Genomic DNA, 21166 nt, shown 5'->3' with positions numbered 1-21166 from the left:
TTCACTTGTGCCTTGTTTTAGACCCACATGTGAGATCATACAGTATCTGTCTTCACTTAACATGGTAATCTCTAGGTCCATCCTTCACTTGTGCCTTGTTTTAGACCCACATGTAAGTGAGATCATATAGTATCTGTCTTCACTTAACATGGTAATCTCTAGGTCCATCCTTCACTTGTGCCTTGTTTTAGACCCACATATAAGTGAGATCATATAGTATCTGTCTTCACTTAACACGGTAATCTCTAGGTTCATCCATGTTCCTGCAAATGACGGAACTTCATTCTTTTTTATAACGGAGTAACATTGCATTGTGTGTGTGTATAAAGTCTCACCTGTTCTTTATTCATCTGTCCATGGACGTTTAGGTTGCTTCCATGTCTGAGCTACTGTAAACAGTGCTTATCAACATCGGGCTGCATGTATCTTCTCAAGTTTTCTCAAGATATGCATCGAGGCATAGGATTGCTGAATCATATGGCAACTCTAGTTTTCTAAGGAACCCAAGTTTTCCATAGTGGCTGCACCAATTTACATTCCCACTAATGGCTGTAGGAGGGCTCCCTTTCCCTGCACCCTCTCCAGCATTTGTTATCTGTAGACTTCTCAATGATAGCCATTCTGACTGGTGTGAGGTGATACCTCATTGTAGTTTTAATTTTCTCTAGTTGATGTTGAGCATTTTTTCATGTGTATGAAAAAATCTGTTTTCTCTTTGGAGAAATGCCCATTTTTTGATGGGATGGTTTGGTTTCTTGTTATTGAGTTGTATGAGCTGCTTATATACTTCGGAAATTGATCCCTTGTCATTGGTAGCATCATTTCCAAATACTTTCTCCCAGTCACTAGACTGTCTTTTTGTTTTATGGTTTTCTTTGCAGCACAAAAGCTTGTAACAAGTTTAATTAGGTCGTGTTTGCTTATTTCCATTCTATTGCCTTGAGACTGACCTAAGATAATCCGGTACGATTTATATCAGGGATGTCTTGTCTATGCTGTCTTCTAGAAGTTTTATGGTGTCATGTCCTGTGTTTAAGTCTTTAAGCCATTTTGAGTTTATTTTCGTGTATGGTGTGACAGTGTGCTCTAACTTCACTGATTTATGTGAGGCTGTCCAGCTTTCCCAACACCCCTTGCTAAAAGACTGTCTTCCTGCACTGTATATTCTTGCCTCCTCTGTCGAAGATTCATTGACCATAGGTGTGATGCTTTTCGTTTTCTAAAGGTTCATATTGCAGGCCAAGAATTATTGCTTTCAACTTTTTTCCCCCTGCATTCCTGAAAACTATTCGCAAAGGACTGAGCTCTAGCTTTCATTCTTACACTAAGTGGCGGCCTAGACAGCCAAACACACTATTGTGAATTTGCTTTCTAGTGTCAGGGATACGCTTTCCCACTAGAGCAGACTTGAAGAGCTTTCATACACCGGAGCTTCTGAGCTAAGGGCAGTGTGCCTTTGAAAAATTTGCATGAAATGTTCAGAAAGGCTTTGGGATGCTTTCCTTCCAAGTATAGAATTCAACCTTGGACCAATTAACTTTAGGGAGAAAGGCCTAGCAATCACTCCTATCACACCTCGACTATCAGCCTCCAGCCGGGATTCCTCCTAGTCATTTGCAGGAGGCCTGGGAGGCGTTCTCACGTGTAGGGGCAGAGATAAGAGTTGGACCATTTTCTAATACCGTTCTTTTCCCCCACCAGCTGGGTTTCAAAGAACTTGCATTCAAAATAATCAGTATGCCATTGTGTTGTCTTGGGATGGCCTGCTCTGAGCCCCAGCACCTGCGTGTCCTCACAGGTGATTTAGAGCTTAGAAAAAAACACTTCTCAGCCCCACCTCACTGCCCTCCCTAAGGAAAGCATCCAAGACCAGAGACCTCCCCAGTGCCTCCCTTTCTGATCTGGGAGAATGTGCTGCTTGGCTCTTTTTTTTGTCCAGTTCAAATGAATGTTGTTGTTGTTGTTGTTTTAATTTTGTTTTCTGAGGATTTATTGTGGTGTAAATTCACATATTACATTAGTTTCAGGTATACAATGTCACGATTTGATGTCTGTATATACTGTGAAATGATCACCCCAAAAGTCCACTTAACACAGTCACAAAAAATTTTTTTGAAGATCTACTCTTCCAGCAACTTTCAAAGACACAGCACCGTATTATTAACTCTGGTTGCTGCACTGTCCACTTCATCCCCAGGATGGACTTACAACTGCATGTTTGTTAATACCCTTCTGACACTTTCGCCCACCCTCCGCTCTGCCCCAGCAACCTCTGATCTGTTTTCTGTCTGTATCTATGAGCTTGGTTGACGTGAGATCATGCACTGTCTTGTCTTTTTCTGACTTATTTCATTTGGCACAGCCCCCTCAAGGTCCACCTCTGTTGTCACAAACAGCAAGACTTCCTCTTTTATGGCTGAGTAATATTCCATTTTGTGTGCATCCATCACTGGGCACTTAGACTGTGTCCGCCAATTGGCTCTTGTGAATAATGCTGCAGTGAACACGGTGGTGTAGATACCTGAGTTTAGTGTTCGAATCCTCCATTGTGTGGACATCCCAGATGGTTCATCTATGCACAGCTCTTCCTGGAGATTTACCTCAGGCCAGTTCCTCCTCAGCTCTAAGATGTCAGTTTCCCCAGCTGAATCACCTAGAGGTCCTTTCCAGTGGGATCTAAAGCCAGCTTCCCAAGGGGTAGGTTTCCTGAGCCCCCAGCTTGGGAGTGCAGCCCTGTCTGAATCAAGGGTCCGCTGCACAGGGAGCCTGGCCTGCCTTCCCAGCCTCCCCTCTGATGCCCACAGAGTACAAGGCCAGCTACGCCCGGAATCGCTCCATCCGCTCGGTGGCCGTCAGGGGGCACCACGTCAGCCTGGATGACACATCCCAGCCCCGCAACCTCACTAAGCGGCACTGGCCTGGAGCCCCTGAGGACCAAGACGACAGGGACGGCGGGGATTTCAGTGGCACTGGGGGCCTCCTGGACTACTCGGCCCCTAACCCCATTAAAGTCACACATCGGTGAGAGTCCAGGCAGGGATCAAGGAGGCGGGCTGGGTCCTCAGCAGGGGCGTCCACAACCCCCCACCCAAGGGCCCCACGTGACCCCTTCTCTCAAACAGGTGCTACATCCTGGAGAATGACACAGTCCAGTGCGACCTGGACCTGTACAAGTCCCTGCAGGCCTGGAAGGATCACAAGCTGCACATTGACCACGAGGTGAAGGAGTCTGCACCGGGAGGGTTCTCGCCACCTCGAGCTCAGCAGGGCCACTGGCCAGAGCAGGAAGCAGGGAGGCAGGCCCAGGGGACAGAGTCCCGCAGGATCCTCACCAGGGCCTCAGACAGTTCCTGCTGGGGGACGAGGGGCAGGGAAGGACCACGCAGCCATGACACACCCCTCTATGATGTACAAGATGCTTACTCCACACTCAGCCCTTCCTTCCAACAAGCCTGGGGGGAGGCCTTCAAGTCCTCCAAGGGCTCAGCTGGTTCTCGGGCAGAACAAGACAGGAGAATGATCTTTGGTTCCTTCAGCAGGTAGAACCAAGGACCCACCTCAGAAACCACAGACACAGGCAGCAACTGGGGGCCCTGCCAGGCAGGCCCTTCTTACCCAGCCCCCGAGAGTCTCACGGCCTCCTTTCCTACTTCCTCCTTCAGATCGAGACGCTGCAGAACAAAATCAAGAACCTAAGGGAAGTCCGAGGTCACTTGAAGAAAAAGCGGCCAGAAGAATGTGACTGTCACAAAATCAGGTGAGAGGCCCCTAGAGCCCCTGCAGGATCGCTCCTAGGAACACAGCATCCTCTCTGTGACTTCTTCCACTATTTTTATATTCCTTGCTTAGAGTAAACACAATAGTAACCAGGAATAATGCACATCCTGTTACCACCCAGACGTCCAGATTTCATGCCCTGCCCACAGGCAGCCCGACTATGGAACCAGTTTCCCAGAAGGAAAAGTGCCTCCACAGACAGCCCTTCCAGGAGCAGCCCACATGGCCTGGGACCCACTTTACCAGATCAGGGAATCCCCAGCCCAACGGTCAGAACTCAAAAGCAGCACTGTCCAACCACACCTCTGTGGTGATGGAAGGCGCTGGACCTGTGCTGTCCTGTTTGGTGGCGGCCAACCTACCACCTGTGATTATAGAGCTCTGAATGGCAGCCACTGTAACTGAATCACTCGTTTAATTAAAATTGAAATAGCCCCAGGTGGCTAGTGGCTACCACAGTCCCTGCTGCCTTTCCAGAAAGGGCTTACCCACTGTGGGTTTCCCCAGGGCTGGCCCTGATCAAGCAAAAGCTGGGCGGGCAGGGGAGCTGGAGGCAACCCACCTGGAGCCAGGCCCAGCCTCCAGGCATGGTTAACTTACACCTACCCTCACATTCTGTGTCTGGCCGAGGCCTTCAGCCAGGGTCTCTCAGCTCACGCATGGAGGAAGGAGCCAGGCAGGCAGGAGGCTGCCACCCTGGGGATAGTGTCTCCCTAGCATGGCCCAGGAGGAGAAACGGGGGTCCCAGAGAAGCACAGTTTGCAGCCACCCACTAGGGTGGCCCTGGGCACAGTGTCTGAAGGCTGGGCTGGGGGGGGGCGGGGGTCTGTTGCAGTTACCATGCCCAGCACAAAGGCCGCCTCAAGCACAAAGGCTCCAGCCTACATCCTTTCAGGTAAGGGCAGCTGCAGGCCCTCCTGAGAAGGGGGCCCTCCCTGAAGCTGAAACCAACAAGGACAAGCAGGTCCTGGCCTTTCCCTGGGAGGCGCAACAGGCCCTGCAGAGCCCCGACTCCCAGATCAACCCTAAACCTGGCTCCAGGCGCTGCCTATGGGCAGAGCGGGTTATGGCAGGGCAGGGCAGGGCAGGACACAGGCCCCCAGAGAGGACGTGTGAGTAGGAGGCCCAGCAATCTCCTGGTACCATCCACCCCTGTGCTGCTTTGAGAGCTAATACAGGATGACAGGAGCCTCATCTGGCCCCAGCCCTGCCCTGCACCAGCAGTAGGATTTGGAAGGCCCTTTGGGAAGTCTCCAGGGCCGTGCCCACAGCTCCCGGGGCAGGAAAAGGCTCCCATGTGGGGCTGGGGGAGGTGTGAGGGGTGCGGCCCTGTGTGCCCCTAGGAAGGGTCTGCAGGAGAAGGACAAGGTGTGGCTGCTACGGGAACAGAAGCGCAAGAAGAAACTCCGCAAGCTGCTCAAGCGCCTACAGAACAATGACACGTGCAGCATGCCCGGCCTCACGTGCTTCACCCACGACAACCAGCACTGGCAGACGGCACCCCTCTGGACGTGTGAGCCAGCCGGGCCCGGGGCGGGGGAGATCCTCCCAAGGGTCCCAGCATCCCCTCAGCTTGTGAGTGCTTCCTGCCAGGCCCTGTGGGTCTTTCAGGAACAGGTCCCCCAGCAACCTCAGGCAGGACAGGAAGGGGCTGGCGGCCAGGCTTCCCCAGCTCAGGGCTCGCGCTCTTCCCTGGCAGTGGGGCCTTTCTGTGCCTGCACCAGTGCCAACAACAACACGTACTGGTGCATGAGGACCATCAACGAGACCCACAACTTCCTCTTCTGTGAATTTGCAACCGGCTTCCTGGAGTACTTCGATCTCAACACAGACCCCTACCAGGTAGACAGCACAGGCTGGAGAAAGGGGGCCGTGGGGTACTTACTACAGGCCTTACCAGGTAGGCAGCCCGCGGAAATGACCAACAGCTTTTCCAAGTCCCACGGAGTCCCTAAGACAGAAGTGAGGAGAAGCCACTGGGAAGGCTGAGGCTCAGTGTGCCACCCTGCCTGCCTGCCTCCTCCCAAATCCACTATCTACTGACTCATCACCCATAGACTCTTTATTCCAACTTACCCACCTGGGACCGTTGCAGCAGGCTTTGTGGGATCTTGGGGAATGCCTAGAACCTGGAGCTTCAGGGGTTCTTAGGGTCAGGCCAAATCCTGTAGACCACAGGCCTAACTAACGATCACGCAGCCTTTACTCTGCGCTTCCATGTATTAACCCATCTGAACATGCACGAGACTGAAGAATGGGACTCATCAGCCACAGAGCCTGGTGAGCAGAACTTGCCTGTCCCTCATAAAACATGGTCATGACCCAGCTTCAGCATTAGAGCTGCTCAGTAGCATGGTCTTGGCACTGTCCAGTCTTCTATAGAAAAGCCTGACAGCAATTTTTTTTACACCCTTTTTGTAAATGCCAGCAACTCGACTGTCTTGTTTTGCTATTAATTACCACATAGGCCACCGGGCATCCCCGTATTTTACAAAAAGGGTTGACTGAGCTGGTAGGTTAGTGGGTCACAGCAGTACCTGGACCAGGACACTCACCCAGACCTTTGCCAAGTAGCTGCCTTCCCATCAAGAGGACCTGAGAGGCTAGGAAGGGCTTCTTCCCAGGCTTGGTATGTTTGCTGACCGGTGGTTCCAGGAGTTCAATGTGAAATCCATGGTGGTTTTTGAGATTTCGTGCACATGAGGCTAGAGGCAACTGTTCCAAACCCCAGCCTTTGTGGAGGTGGGTGTCACCACCCCTTACCAGCCACATACTCCCCACCTGCCCAAATCAGGCCCCCTGGTTGGTAGAAGTCGGGGCGGGGGGGGCTCCCATCCTCATCTCATTGATAACCTACCCTTTTTCCAACCAGTTGATGAATGCAGTGAACACCCTGGACAGGGACGTCCTCAATCAGCTACACGTGCAGCTCATGGAGCTGAGGAGCTGCAAGGGTTACAAGCAGTGTAACCCCCGGACCCGGAACATGGACCTGGGTAAGCAAGTGCCCCAGGGTGGAAAGAGGTGACCACAGGAGGGGACTGAGGAGGGCCCATCTGAAGAGTGAACTCAGAATCACCAGGAGCTGGTGAATTCTCTAACATCCACCAGCCATGTGCCACTTTTATGGTGAATGCCATCACTCAGATTTATCACTCTGTGCCCGCCAGAGTGCTGAGTGTTTTCTAGGCATTAACTGACAGGCGTTCCGACGACCCTCTGAGGTGAATCTGCACGTCCTCGTTTAGTGATGAGTAAGGGGACTGGGTCCAGAGCCCACAGTTGGGCTCTCCCCACTGTCCGTCCTCGGTAGCACAGGTGTTCACGCCCACCCATGGGTCCCCCACCATGAATGACCACGGTTAGTGCTGAATGTCTGTGACAGGAGCCTGAACGTGATAGAGAGGCTCCCAGAGTATATGTCACCGACAGTGTCTTAGGGACTGCTGGGGATTCAGGCCCCTCTGTCTAGGGGCCACTACAACATCACGGGCTTATGACCAAAACACTAAGTGTTTTAAAAAAGACGAGAGACAGTTATACAGTTTGTCCTTGCTGGTGCCGTTTTTGCCCTAAAATTATGTTTCCATGTTGTACGTTTCTCTGTCCTTTAGGACTGAAAGATGGAGGAAGCTATGAGCAATACAGGTATTGCTTTTGCTTTTAAAGCCTGAGAACTGCCCTGTACGGTGACCCGTCCTGTAGTCTAACCTCAGAGGTTGCACGTGTGAGGTTGGGGTGCTGCCCTATCTCTGATCTGCCAGGGCCTGGCTCACCCACCAGCGACAGCTGTCCCCTAAAAGGCCTTCTTCGTGTAGTTCTCTGGGGGTCACTTTTTCTTTCTTGGTGATGGTTAATACTCTTTCTCCTTTTGACACTTGAAAACGTAGGCAGTTTCAGCGTCGAAAGTGGCCAGAAATGAAGAGACCTTCTTCCAAATCACTGTGAGTTGAGGAACCAGTTTACCACTAGAGAGCTGGTCTGACCCGGTTCGCTTTGCCGAGGCTGTTCCCCATGCATGCCCTTTTCTCATTCCTCTCGTCTGTTCTCATAAGACGGGAAGCAGTCGTGTCAGTCTTTCCCGTAAAATAACCTACTTGGATACACCGCATGTACTAGATCAATACTTGTTGTTCTCCACATCATCATCTCTGCTTTGGAAGCTCAAGGCCTCCCTGAGAGGCTCAGCAGCGTGTCAGGTGGCTGAGTACCAGGCATCTTGAAGGCTGTGGCTGCCGAGCTGCTCCCTGGTCCATAGTGTCAGCAGCAAGGTGACCTCGTTAAATGGTTTCCAGAACACCCACACTACAAGCTCACCCACGCTAGGGTCAGCAGAGGCTATGAGGGGCCAGGAGGCCGTGGCAACCTGGAGAAGTCACTCTGCTTTAAAGAGAACAGAATGGGATGCAATTTGAATCCTCTGACTCATTGAGAAAATGCAGAAGTGCAGATATATACGACAATTTGTTAATGGTGGCAACTAGTCTGATGTGACTTTACCTTGCAGGCCAATCACGCCCGTGGTGAGCTGCCATTTGTAACCTCCCCCTCATTTTCTATCATTATATGCATGTAAGTCTGTGTGGCTTTAACAGGAAAATAATAATGGGCCAATTAAGCATTTCTTTGGTGCAACAAGAATCAGAGTACTTCTCACATTCCTTAGCCACCATCCTGTCCAGATCCTTAAATGACATCTTTGCCAGTCACTATGTGTGAGCCAACAACTGACAGTCTAGACAATGAGACAATAGCAAGCCCTGTCTGAGGGATCTGGAATTAACTCCTTCTCAGCAGCCACATCCTTGAAGCAAAGCTGACTCAGCTATAGGGCCGATTAAGAAATCCTTAGGCAGCATGATACACTGTCTGCTTTGTTCTACAGGGGACAGCTGTGGGAAGGCTGGGAAGGTTAAGAAGCACGAGCTGGACCTCCAAAACCAGAGGCGTCACCTGTACAATGAAAAACCCTGAGTGATTTCCAGCAGACCTGTGCTGTTAGCCAGGGGGCCGAGACACACGGAACCCACCTTCAGTCAATGCGGCAGATTCTGGACGAGAACCAACGGGAGTAGTGAGACTTCCGGAAGTCCACGCTTGTCCCTGCTTTTGCTTTGGATTATACCTCACCAGCTGCACAAAACGCATTTTCATATCAAGAAGTCACCACTAACCCTCTCTGAGGGGCTCACAAGGGAAGAAGAACAGAGAGATTTTCTTGGAAATTTCCCCCAAGGGTGAAAGTCACTGGAATTTTTTTTAATCACAGGGAAAGAACCACCCTGTTTTAAATCCTGTTATTCTTTTGGTTCCTCACAGAGGAGGAGGACAGAGGGAGGAAACGGTGCACCAAGTTTGACAGTGAGTCAACAGCACAAAAGACAGGAATTTCTATCTCACCCTATAACCCTGGCTGCCTCTGAAGACAATGACTTCAATGTATATATGTGACTATTTACATGTAACCAGCTCGGAAACTTCTAGGGGAATCTAATAAGAAAACCCAATTTTCAAGAGTGGCGGTGTTAATAAATGGTGTGGCCCGTGTAAAAGAAACCCCTCGCAGTTGTGGACATTCCTCTTCCTGACCAGATGCCATTTCTCCCAGGATTCCTTCGTTATCTGTCCCAGAACTGATGTTTTTTAAAGTCCTGCAAAGACAGGAAGTTGATGTATGCCCCAAGTTTTAACAAAATTGTATTTGTAAAGGAATTTTGTAGTCTACGTATTGTCATACAATGTTGAAAAGCCCAGCCAATGACCAGCACTTGGCATGAGGTAACCTTTGACATTTTTCTAAAAGGCCATTTCTTGGGAGTTGTTTTTTGGCGTGTTTGGTTTTTTTTTTTTTTTTTTTTTTAAAGCATTTGAGATACTACCAGTCAACATCTTTTTGGAAGGAAGACACCTTGGGTTTAGATGGTTTTTTAAAAAGGGCTATATGTGGTTATAAACTGACTAGAATTTACCATACTTTGGGAACCTTATCTCATATCACACCAGCTTTAGGATCACACTTTGTAAAAATAATGACCAACTACAAAGCCACTCACCTTAGCCAGCCCTTCGTGTACCAGGCAGTCCGACCAGTAAAGGCAGCTGTGGGAACGCTAGACTGGGAGGAGGAGGGAGAGAAACTGCACCTGGCTCCGCACATTTCTCCCTAACACGTGACCCCCTGGGCACTTACCTTGTGTAAGCAGAGGGCCACAGTTCTCAAGATTTCTTTTACCCTCACAGAAACCTTTATCCATTAGCTGAAACTCAATTTCTTATATTTTACCCTGAATTCGACTGGGATTTAAAAAAAAAAGAAAGAAAAAGTGGCACGCTCTTGGCCTTCAATTTTAAATAGAAACCTTTATTTACAATGATGTCCAAAATGATCAAAGGAGTCATAGCTTACCACTCAACTGTCTCATAAGTTAGCCCATGTGGTTTGAATTCTCTGCAGTGTAAAGCATGATTTTGATTTTTTACAAACAACATTTAATGTAAACTTGTTTTAAAGTGAATTCATTCTCAATACTGTAAGTCAATTCCTGAGAATTTAAATCTTGCTCTCAGAATGACATTTCCATCTTCTTTCAAAAAAGAGAGAGAGAAAGAAAACACCCTGCTTGTGATTATACAGTCTGCCTTGGAGCTGAACAGCAGCTCCTGCTCTTCTGCAGAGGGTACAGTTCATCTGTCCGAGCAGTTTTACTACTATGAATTTCCCACTTGCAAACAAATGCATGGCTTCTGCAAATAAAAAGGGAACTAACTGGACAGGCATATGGGTAACTGGCAACCCATTCTGTTTCCTTCTCAGCTGCATCAGTCCATGGATCACGGAACTTACAGGACAACAAGCCAACTATGTTCTGTAGTGCCCACCCCCCATACATCCCAGTTCACCTCAGACGTTAAATACTGATTAAGCATCCTGCTGATTGATATTTACACCTTTCCATCAAGATGCACGATTTAGAAAAATGGCATCATAATATGAACATTAACAATGGATTTCTATTTGTTTTTTAAAAGGAAGAAATGTTATCTCCTTTATATCATTTTGATCTTTATAAAATATATATATTTATATTTATATATCTTTGGATTCAGCAAAAAAGTAGGTACTGGAAATATCTCACATTCTAAAAGCAGATGAAAACGTTACTTATACTGTTCACCCAACAGATACTAAGGTTTAAAAAGTGGTGGGAGCGGGGCGGAGGAGAGGTAGGCAGCAGAAATACAAAAAATTATCCATAAAAAATAAAAGGGGAATTAAGGTAAAAACAAATTATCTCAAAGACTGCCATCTATTAAAAGAAAATCAAAATCTTAAATTTGCACCAATGAACAAGTAGAAAATATAAAAACTTATAATAAACTTCACTTTTCTTCCATATAAAAAGGGGGTGTTGCCTTCCACTTAGCCTGGAGTCAGAACGGACTGAGAAAAAGAATCCCAAAACTGAGTTTTTAATTAAAGTCAAGAAAGGTGAGAGCACCATTCTATTTCTCCCCACATACATGCAACTTTAAGAAACGTTCAGATACACCTGATGCAATTGTGTCTAAAAAGAGACTCTTACTCAGCTCTTCCTCTGTCTCCAGACCGGAGGATGCATTATCTGCAAAGTGCAGGCCCCTGGGATGGAAGCTAATGGATTTGTAGTCTTAGATTTATTTTTAAGCAGGTGGGGGGGATGCGAAACTCAAATCCACTCTAGTGGTGTTTCTGGAAATACAGGTTTCACTTAGTCATACGCAAGTCAAAGAAATCAAATGATCTTACCTTCAGAGACACCTAGAAAGATTGGCTAAATGAGTGAAAAAAATTTTAACTGGCTCTCAGTTATTGCTAAGAAATGACACCAAGGCTAACAGACATTTGAAAATCATAGATAGTCTAAAAACCCCATTTCATTCAACTGCTTGAACCTGATAAAAAGTAAGCTAGGTAAAGGGAATCAAACTTGACTTTCTTCCCTATTCCCAGCTGACAAGTGGCAGCAGCAGAAGGGGTGATGGAGGAGAGGGATACAAAGGCGCCCAGTCAGACCCTGGCTCCGAATCACATGAATGTGGCTGCTCTGCAGACTGAACTCTTTAGGAATAACCATGATGCTACTTCCTCCGATTCTCAGGACATCACAGTAGGAGAAGGACAAGACAGCTGAGCAGATGTGGTTTCAGCTGAGCAGAAACCACACATCAAGGATTCTACGCCTGGGATCTCAATGTGGGATTCAAGTCCTAGCAACCAAAACCTTAGAGCACTCCTAAAATGGATGAGAAGATGACACGTTCAATTAAAAATATATATATATACACCATGACTTGCTATTTATGGACTGCCTAAAAATCCAACATTCTTCTTTGGAATCAAATTGCTTGATCTTTTAAAATTCTTGATTTTTTCTTAAGTTTATTTCCCCTTGTCTGTTCTCTCCCCCCAAATTAACGAAGTGCTTAGTTCTGGTAGAGAAATTGTTTTTAAAAAATGTAAATGCCTACATTTAAATGATCGCTTTAAAAAGCATTTAGATTAAGAGACTGAACAGGAGCGAGCATCTAAGGCTAGGGGCAAGGAAAACCTGTTGGCCGCAGCCCCTACCCCAGGCCACAAAATTCAGGGCACGACTTCTGTTGGTAACCTCACCACACTGAACTTACTGAAACTGACAATGTTAAATATTTAGCTTCACAAACTCTGTAAAAATGAGTTGTTGTGGCCTACAAAAAAAAAAAAAGGTATATACATATGTTACATCATACAATAATCTTAAAGGTCATATTTACAAAAGAAAATCTATTCACAGAAACACTGCGAAATTCTGATTCAGAATGCAGTACCTGGCCTTGGGGTTTCTGCAGTTTATTTTCAAAAAGCATTATTGCTCTACCATATAGGCAAAGGGTGAAACCAGTACTTTTCATAACAACAACAAAAATCATAGTTCTTGTCCAACAGGTAAGTTTAGACAACAACTAGGAATGTGGTTCACCATTCCTCAAGACCAAGAGAATATTGCATGTATCCATTACTTTTTAAATAAAGTGCACTCAGCTGCACGTCAGCAAGTGAAGAACTGCCACTGCTGCAATTAAATACTGTCGTCTGTTTTCCCTTCTGCAAAGCCATCTGACACCAAGGACAATTCCTGGAGGTGAAGTATTACAGGACGTTAGGGGCAGATAAAAACCCTATTTAGGAAAAAGCCTAGGACAACCAAGAGGAGGCTGGGAGCTATCCTTAAAGGAGAACCTGGAAATGCCACCTTTATAAGACAGCCTGTGACAAAAACCCTCGAATGTGGACCATGCTCTTCACCGAGTACTGCAACTATCAAGAAACTCATCTCTTGATTTCTCCAATGTTCTCTGGCCTCACCTCTATTTTTTCCAAAGACTCTGGACAGCCAAGCAGAAAAAAAGTGACACAGGACAGTTTGTGATCAGTAACACTCCGTACCTCCAGAATCATATCCCCAAAAGGCAGAATGCCAAAAATATTTGTTTTAAACACCATGATACATAGGAGGAGGGAAAGAAAACAGGTAGATATCACACTTCAGGTTAAAATTCAGTCCTGCTCAAATGACATCACTTGAAATACCGTTGATGGAGATTGGAGCTGGTCCTTTCTTCAAAGCTGGGTGCCTAGAACAACGATTCACTACTCCTGGTAATCCTAGTGCAGTGTCTTGTACGGTGATTTCCTTGGACGTCATGGCGTAGACAGGTCAGCAATATTTCTGTTGGCAACCAGAAGAAACATGAGTGAAACACACGCTTTGTCCAAAAGAAAAGAATCCCTATGTCTCCACGGATGGCTTGCCACAGGGCTCTGGCTGACTGACTCAGTCCTTAGATACCAGGTTTCTGAAAGTATCAAATGGCCCAATACCTTCAAACCAAAAGTTTTTTCAAGGATTATATATTTTAAGTTAAACATCCAAGGTAAAAATCTACCTAGGACCTTTACATTATCATTGAGGCTTTGGTTCTCTCCAGAGAACAGGAAAAAAAAATGTTGAGAAGGGGAAGGAACAGAACCCCATACCCTATACCTGATCAGGACCCATGGGCATGCCAGCCATGGGCATGGCGTTCATGTTCATCTGTCCCATGGGACCACCGCTGCCGTTCATGTGCACCATACTGTACGCTGCAGGATTCCCCTGGTGGGCAAACTGCTGCTGGGGAAAGGTGCTGTGAAGAAAAGTGGGAAATTACCTCCTGGGTCACTTTCAAAACACAGGACAGGCACACAGAGATCACCACAATTCTGTCAGTGTTGCTATACTTAAGCAGAGAACATGAGCAAGAAAACTCAGACAGCCTGTCTTCTCTCCTTCACAGTTGTCTGTGCTCATACCCTTGTGGATATGCACACAGTAGGAAGGTGTCTCAGAATGGATGAGCCAAATAACACCCTCTAGTTATCAGCCCAGGCCTTTGGATCTCCCCATCCAAACAGGCTTGGCTGCAAAACAGAGACTAATTCCCTGAACTTTCGACACATTCTAGTGGCTGACTTTCAAAGTCCCTGTTCTAGGAATTTCCCAGCAGTCCAGTGGTTAGACTCTGCACTTTCACTGCATAGGACCTGGGTTTGATCCCTGATCAGAGAACTGAGGTCCTGCAAGCCTGGTGCCACGGCCAAAAAAGAAGGCCCTGCTCTTCACCTGTTCCGGGCCAGGGTTCCTGATGGCCAGCCCTTCATTTCTGATGACTGATACATGGGTGCGGTCTGAGGATGCTGCATCATGGGATTCTGGGAGGGACCCATTCTTGATGACATCATCGCATTGGGAGGACTAGGCACTCGACCAAAGGCTGGATCTGGTTGTTGTCCCATCCCTTTAAAAAAGAAAGAAGAAAAAGAAGTTACAACGTTCAAATGGAATATCAGCTTTCTATAGAAACTTGAGGTTCCTTTTTTTTTTTAAGGTGGGGGAATATGGTTAAGTATAAGGTATAAAGATGCTGCTGGTCAGTAATTCTTGCTTCTCCACAAGGTGACAACCAGAGCAACAGGCTTCCCATACAGACACCCCCCATCTGGATCCCCCAAAGGGCAGCCACCCCAGTGAGCTTTCTGACACAAGGACACCAGGTCACGGCCCTCTGCCCTCCAGCCCTCTTTAGAGCACAGGGCTGCTGTCCCTGACTGAGGGATGCACCCTCAAATGTCAGCTCCCCAAGAGATTCCTGGAGCCCCACTCCTTCATGCTTCTGGAACCTCACAGAGGCATGCCTTTAATTAACATGCCCAAGCCACCAAGGAAAGGAACTCAGAAAGCCTACACAGCGCCTTCCTCTCACTTTTCAGCAATGGCAGAGTTCTACTACACTGGGACATACTGGGGCGGGGATGGCCTGGCCTGGTACGGCCTTCTTCCAAATTAAGATGTGAGGAACTGAAAAAACAAGACCAAGGCGGAGAAACCTCAACTATTGAACGATCATCTACCTCAATGACAATCACCTGTACACTGAAGTAGACAGTTTTGTTCTGCTATTTTTAGTTAATCTGTTTCTCTTATGAAATAGTAAGAGAGTGAATAGCATTTGTTTTCAACATACAACACATCTAGTGAACATTACGTCCTCAGGAGTGTTACTTGGGGGTAGACATGACCACTGTCAAGTGTACCGTAATTTGAAGGGTATGGAAACTGCTGGGGTGGAGCTTGCGGCATGGCAGGCCCAGCCAGGACCCCATCCATGCTAGGGGACGCAGTCACATTCGGGGGTGGACTGAAGGCCTGGGTTTGCTGCTGCTGCTGTTGCTGCTGCTGTTGCATCATCATCGCCACCCTCTGCTGCCGGAAGTGATGACTCAGCAGCTCTCTGCTGCGCTGGGCAACCATCTGAGCGTTAAGGAAACCCTGCTAACACCAGAGAAAAGAACACAATTACACACGTACAGCAAGAGTCAGCCAGTTTCACGTGTATGGTGCACGCATGACACATTAGGTATCAAAGAAAAAAATACCCAATGCTTTTCTTTATCCTTAGAAAAAAGGAAATGCCCAATTCTCATTATGGTAACAGCTTTCTGACTCAGTATGGGGGTGGGTGTTGGGAGAGCAGAACAGGGACCTCCGTATTATTGGGGGCTAGGGGACAAAAGCAGCTTCCCAGGTGGCTCAGTGGTAAAGAATCCACCTGCCAAGGAGGAGAAGCAGGTTCAATCTCTGGGTGGGGAAGACCCCTTGGAGAAGGAAATGGCAACCCACGCCAGAATTTTTGCCTGAGAAATCCCATGGACAGAGCAGTTTGTCAGGCTATAGTCTGTGGGGTTGCAAAAGAGTCAGACACAATTTAGCAACTAAACAATAACACGGAGAAGGCGATGGCACCCCACTCCAGTACTCTTGCCTGGAAAATCCCATGGATGGAGGAGCCTGGTGGGCTGCAGTCCATGGGGTGCTGAGGGTCGGACACGACTGAGCGACTTCACTTTCACTTTTCACTTTCATGCATTAGAGAAGGAAATGGCAACCCACTCCAGTGTTCTTGCCTGGAGAATCCCAGGGACGGGGGAGCCTGGTGGGCTGCCGTCTATGGGGTCGCACAGAGTTAGACACGACTGAAGCGACTTAGCAGCAGTGAACAATAACAACGGGATGAAAGCAGCCAAGTCATCAGGCTTTAACATAATTAGGAAACAGTCCTCAAAGTGAGAGTATATTTAGGAGTAGAATTTGAGGACAAACTTCTTAAAAACTGTGAAATAAAACAAAGGGGCAGGAATGAGCTTCTGTTTGGGGGAGAAACAAAAGAGAAGCCAAAAATACAGCAAAGGAGTGCAGTTACACGCAAAGAAGCACGAATCCACTCCTGAAGGCCGTGGAGTCTCTCTAAACCTCTGACGGGGGAGAGCAAGGAGGTGATGTCATTAAAGCGCTGAACAAGGCAGCTGATCTGCCAGCTAGGAGAGACCATCTCCAAAAAGCAAAGCTTAATCACCTTTTTAGAAATTATCCTAGCTCAGCTGATAACAGGATGTCTGATTATCAAGAAAATATACAGGTACTGGTACTTCCAAGCACACCTAAGAGAGTGAAAACTAGGCATTTCACAGTTGTTTAACAGTATTTCAAACCACAATAAGGGATTTTCGTTTAGTCATTTGCCTTGTGCACACTATGGAAATGCCTTAATACAGTGTCCAGCATGGGCTGGAGGCAGAGACCATTAAGAACATCCCTCCCACCATGGGAAATCAGTCATCTCAAAGACTGTCACTGAGAGTGGGGTTATGAATTTTTTTTTTTTCCTGCTGCTTTATACTTCTTATATCAAATTCTACCCAGTGAGAATGTAGTTTCACAATCCAGGACCAGAGAAAAGTTTACAGATTTATTATTTTCAATCCCTAAAAAGTAAGTGGTAGCAGTTTCACAACATAGCATGTGATCACAAAGGGAATTAACTTTAAAAACACCAATCAGTGGTTTAAAAAAAAAAAAAAAAAGAACCTCTTCCTCCGATTCTTCCTAGTGACCAATAGGAAAAGATGAAGGCAAGAACGAAAGTGTGACAGGACCCTGGGATGGTTTCTTACACAAGGAATTTGAGATTGTGTACTCTTTGTTTAATAAATATTTCCTGAGAGTCAAGCAGGGGCCAAGCCTTGTGCAGAGCATTCAAGCCCTCAGCACGAAGAGACGCATCCTCACCTGGGAGTTGACCTGCGGCTGCATCATGGGCCTCATCGCCGTCGCCCCGCCAGCAGTGGGGTTTTCCATTTTCATTTCAAGTGCCTGACGGCTCTGATTCAAAAACTGGGGAGAGTCAGGGTGGTTAGGATGCAAGTGGAGCTCATTAATGAGGCCAAAACAACTATCTACACCCTCGGCACCACCCAGAAAGATCGTGACAACACCTCTAAACCCATTAACCTGGCTAAGTTATGGCTAAGCTAAACCAGGACACTCTCACATTTCAAAAAGGCTGGTGCTGAAAAGCCCCTGGCCAGCACAGGAGGCTTTCATGTTCACTATCAGAGGAAAAGTGAAAGTGCAATTCTACACCTTAAAGAGTATCTTCAACAGGAACCCAAAGGATTTATAAAATCAATTTTCCCTGGCATAATTTAGGCCACTGGGGAAACAGCTTTAATTTTATAAAAGTAACAATGGAGAAAACTACTTGTTACCTCTTCCTAGGTAATTTTTATTGGAAAGAAACTGTAACAAGTAAAGGGATACCGTGAACGCATTAGCACAGCTCTCCTGAGTAGCTACACTGACTTTAGGGAACATCAATGCAAGAGTCCTCAGCTCGCTGGATTCTCAGTTCACTCATCTGCTTATGTGGTTCAGTCTCCCCACATTTAAGAACTCTGCACACTCAAGATACAAAAAAATATAAACAATTAAATCCCTAAAACTTTGTTACGAACTAAGGAACAATGGGAAGAGATATTAAGAGAGCTCAAGTTTTATATCACATCTAGAAAGCAGAGGTTCCTTAAAGGGAGTACTCAAATCAATAAGGCTTCATAGTGTAGTGCAAGTCGCTCAGTCATGTCTGACTCTTTGCAACTCCATGGACTATACACAGTCATGGAATTCTCCAGGCGACAATATTGGAGTGGGTAGCCTTTCCCTTCTCCAGGGGATCTTCCCAACCCAGGAAGAACCCAGGTCTCTCACACTGCAGGCAGATTTTTTACCAACTGAGCTCAGGGAAGCCAATAAGATTTCAGTACCTGTCTATTAATAGCAAGGACATTTTAATAATAAAAACTGTCTATCTCTAAGGCTATGAAGCCATCAAGAAACACTATTCTCCCCAAAGAGCAATCCTGACATTTTTTGTTTTTCAACCTGTACAGTGGAATATTCTTACAGAAAGGTATCCAATTCTAGTACAGCCACTCCCAGCAAGGAGCTGTCCACACAAACACAACGTTACACAGCAATGAAAACAAAAGGAGTTTCTTTAGTTGAGGAGGACAGAGAGCCAGTGGCGGGAGCTGAAGAACACAGTCTGAAACGGAAGAGGAAAATGAAGAGGAAGTGGCAAAGGCAATGGGCGTGTGACTGGTTACCTGCTGGCCCTGCAGCCTCTGCTGAAGCTGCATTCTAAGTTGCTTGGGAGTGTTTGTCCGGGGTCTCATGATGTTGGCCCGAGGGTGCATTCCTTGGAGAGGAAAACTGCCTTGCTGGTTCATCTGATTCATCATCGAGTTAAAAGGTGGTGACTGTCCCTGAAGATTAAAGCCTCCTTGCATCGGAGGCCCCTGCCCCGGGTATGTCTGCCCGTATAATGCTGCCTTCTGCTCCATCATTACTGCTGCTTCTTGGCCTTGGAAAGCGTCCTGTTTGGGCTCCAACGCTTGTCCCTAAACATCAAACACATAAATGAACAGTGAAGTACACATGCGGAAGCAACAGAAACCAAACCCACTAAAAGAGGTGAAAAATAAAGTCAATGTATGTGATGACGGTGCTGTGGGATTTCACCACCAAAACCAAGCTCACTGCCTGAAGCGCACGAGAGTGGAGACCGTGCCATCTTTTAACGCTGTGCCCTAGTGCCCATGCACCACAGGGTCTCACACAGAGAGGTGCACAAATATTTTCTGAGCCAACTATCAACAAAGTACTGAGGACCTGGAGAAATACTGTTTCTTCCAAACAAGATTTCTGTACCAACAATGAATTCTCATGTACTCTGCCCAGGAATGTTTTCGAAGGTGGTAAGAGGTAAATTTAGTAGAGACAGGTAAATCAACAACAGTTCATGTCCCCTGGGGTGTAGTCACCACATGAGCAAAACTTAAAGGTGGTCAGTCATCCACTACTATTTGTACCTGAGAAGAAAGAAACCTATTAATTCAACAAGTATTTATTTAGTGGTATGTGCCAGGTATCACTTCTCTGCATGCTAACCACACATACAAAGTAATATCCAGCAGAAAAACTAAACACTCTGAAGGAGGGGACAGCCTGCAGCGTTAAGATAAGAAAAGCCAGGCAGGTGCTGTGTCGGCCTTTATTTTCTCGTCCTCAAGCACGGAGTGCCACGCGTGCAGTCAACACCCTAACCCACACCTCACCCCTCGCGACCGTGACACCATTCTCAATGTTCTGCCCCCTCTCGGGGCTTTCCCTGGAGGACTGTTAAGAGTTCATCTGCACCAGGCCCTCTTCTTTTCTCTCACTCTCTCTCCCACTGGTGACAACTGTCAAGTGTCTGTCTCTAGCTCCAGGGCCTTGGACTCCCACTGTGCTCATGCAGAAGCCCATCCAACATCTTTACCCAGAAGGCTCAGGCATCTCAAACTTAGCATGTAGAGGACAAAAGGCATGATTATCAACAGTTCTTCCTACAGAAAAAAAAAAAGCCCAATTCTCCTTCAATCTTCACTACTCACCAAAACACATGGCAACATCATGTACCCGGAACTAAATGCCAGCACCTCGATTTCTCACAGTCTCCTTCCCAAGTGTGCAAGTGCACACGTGCACACACAGCCCAAGTCCTGCCAGCTTTTCCTCAGTGACGTATCGGATAGGCTTCTCTTCCTACAGTCCACTGCCCAAGACACCTCTACTGTGTGCCTCTTCTAGACAGCAATCTGACATTTCTGTTTACAAAGTAAATCATACTATTAATATAACACACCTGTATTTCTCTTGCTAACCCTGCTAAAATGACAGCAAACAAGTTAAAAGGTAGTATGTATCAAAAAAAAAAAAAAAAAAGAGAGAGAGAGAGAATATTGAAGGCAACAAGATACAAAAATTTGAATAGGCATCTGGTAGACAGAAAGGAGAAAACTGAGAACCATTTACTTGCAGAGAAAACCCTCTTGAGGCCTGAGCCAATGTCTCCCGTGGAGCTAGGGCAGCACTCCGCTATGGATGGCAGAAGGTCAAGGAGTGCACCCAGACAAGGGGCGGATCAGGAGTCTGAGCAAGAGCAGGGAGCCCCCCAGCTCCAAATGGCTGTATCTTCCACCTACTTCCACAAGGCCTTGGTTCAGGGACACCAAGCCCAGAAGAGGGGAGGAGCAGGGCAGGGACTGAAAAAAGGGAATCTTAGATCCTTATAATTTCCAGTAAATTTTTATATTTTAGAACTTTATATCTTAAGCACTACAGGATCATCAACTTGCCTCCCCATCCCAGCCCCCAAAATGCAACCAGGTAATTTAAAAATTTCTAGGCAAGAAAGAGTGTTTTCTAGAAAATCTATATAAAATTCTGTATGGGGGATAGGGGCAATGACAACTCAACATGCTGCAGTCTGGGGGGACCTGAAATCAAGGCCAGTCTCCCCACTCCCACTTAGTCACTTTCAGTGAAGACAACTGATCCTGCATTCTTAAATATAAAAAGATAATCAAGGATCACCAGATAACTTGATGATG

The 21166-nt window shown here is 46.8% G+C and overlaps 2 protein-coding genes across 12 annotated transcripts in view; one reads left to right on the top strand and one right to left on the bottom strand.

Annotated features, from left to right (window-relative positions):
• Window positions 1-9486, top strand: part of SULF2 (sulfatase 2) — a 130965-nt gene extending 121479 nt beyond the window's left edge. For 5 of the 8 annotated variants that reach the window (XM_010835063.1, XM_010835062.1, XM_010835064.1 and 2 more), the window contains exons 12-21: window positions 2805-3021; window positions 3123-3219; window positions 3663-3757; window positions 4613-4672; window positions 5121-5290; window positions 5477-5619; window positions 6650-6773; window positions 7392-7425; window positions 7668-7721; window positions 8663-9486. In XM_010835063.1, coding sequence (XP_010833365.1) covers window positions 2805-3021; window positions 3123-3219; window positions 3663-3757; window positions 4613-4672; window positions 5121-5290; window positions 5477-5619; window positions 6650-6773; window positions 7392-7425; window positions 7668-7721; window positions 8663-8693 — 1025 coding nt within the window. In that variant the 3' untranslated portion in view covers window positions 8694-9486. The remainder of the gene's footprint in view (window positions 1-2804; window positions 3022-3122; window positions 3220-3662; window positions 3758-4612; window positions 4673-5120; window positions 5291-5476; window positions 5620-6649; window positions 6774-7391; window positions 7426-7667; window positions 7722-8662) is intronic. The other 3 variants (XM_010835067.1, XM_010835066.1, XM_010835068.1) reach the window with 3 other exon arrangements.
• Window positions 9487-9615: 129 nt separating this feature from the next.
• NCOA3 (nuclear receptor coactivator 3) overlaps window positions 9616-21166 on the bottom strand; it is a 123756-nt gene continuing 112205 nt past the window's right edge. For all 4 annotated transcript variants that reach the window (XM_010835057.1, XM_010835056.1, XM_010835058.1 and 1 more), the window contains 6 exons: window positions 18839-19132; window positions 17463-17567; window positions 15431-15668; window positions 14460-14634; window positions 13842-13983; window positions 9616-13526 (listed from right to left, as the gene is read on the bottom strand). In XM_010835057.1, coding sequence (XP_010833359.1) covers window positions 13515-13526; window positions 13842-13983; window positions 14460-14634; window positions 15431-15668; window positions 17463-17567; window positions 18839-19132 — 966 coding nt within the window. In that variant the 3' untranslated portion in view covers window positions 9616-13514. The remainder of the gene's footprint in view (window positions 13527-13841; window positions 13984-14459; window positions 14635-15430; window positions 15669-17462; window positions 17568-18838; window positions 19133-21166) is intronic.

This window comes from Bison bison, unplaced genomic scaffold, assembly GCF_000754665.1.
Source record: "Bison bison bison isolate TAMUID 2011002044 unplaced genomic scaffold, Bison_UMD1.0 scf7180017864038, whole genome shotgun sequence".
NCBI lineage: Eukaryota > Metazoa > Chordata > Mammalia > Artiodactyla > Bovidae > Bison > Bison bison.
The sequence above is the reverse complement of the archived record's forward strand: the minus strand, read 5'-3'. Positions and strand labels throughout refer to the sequence as shown.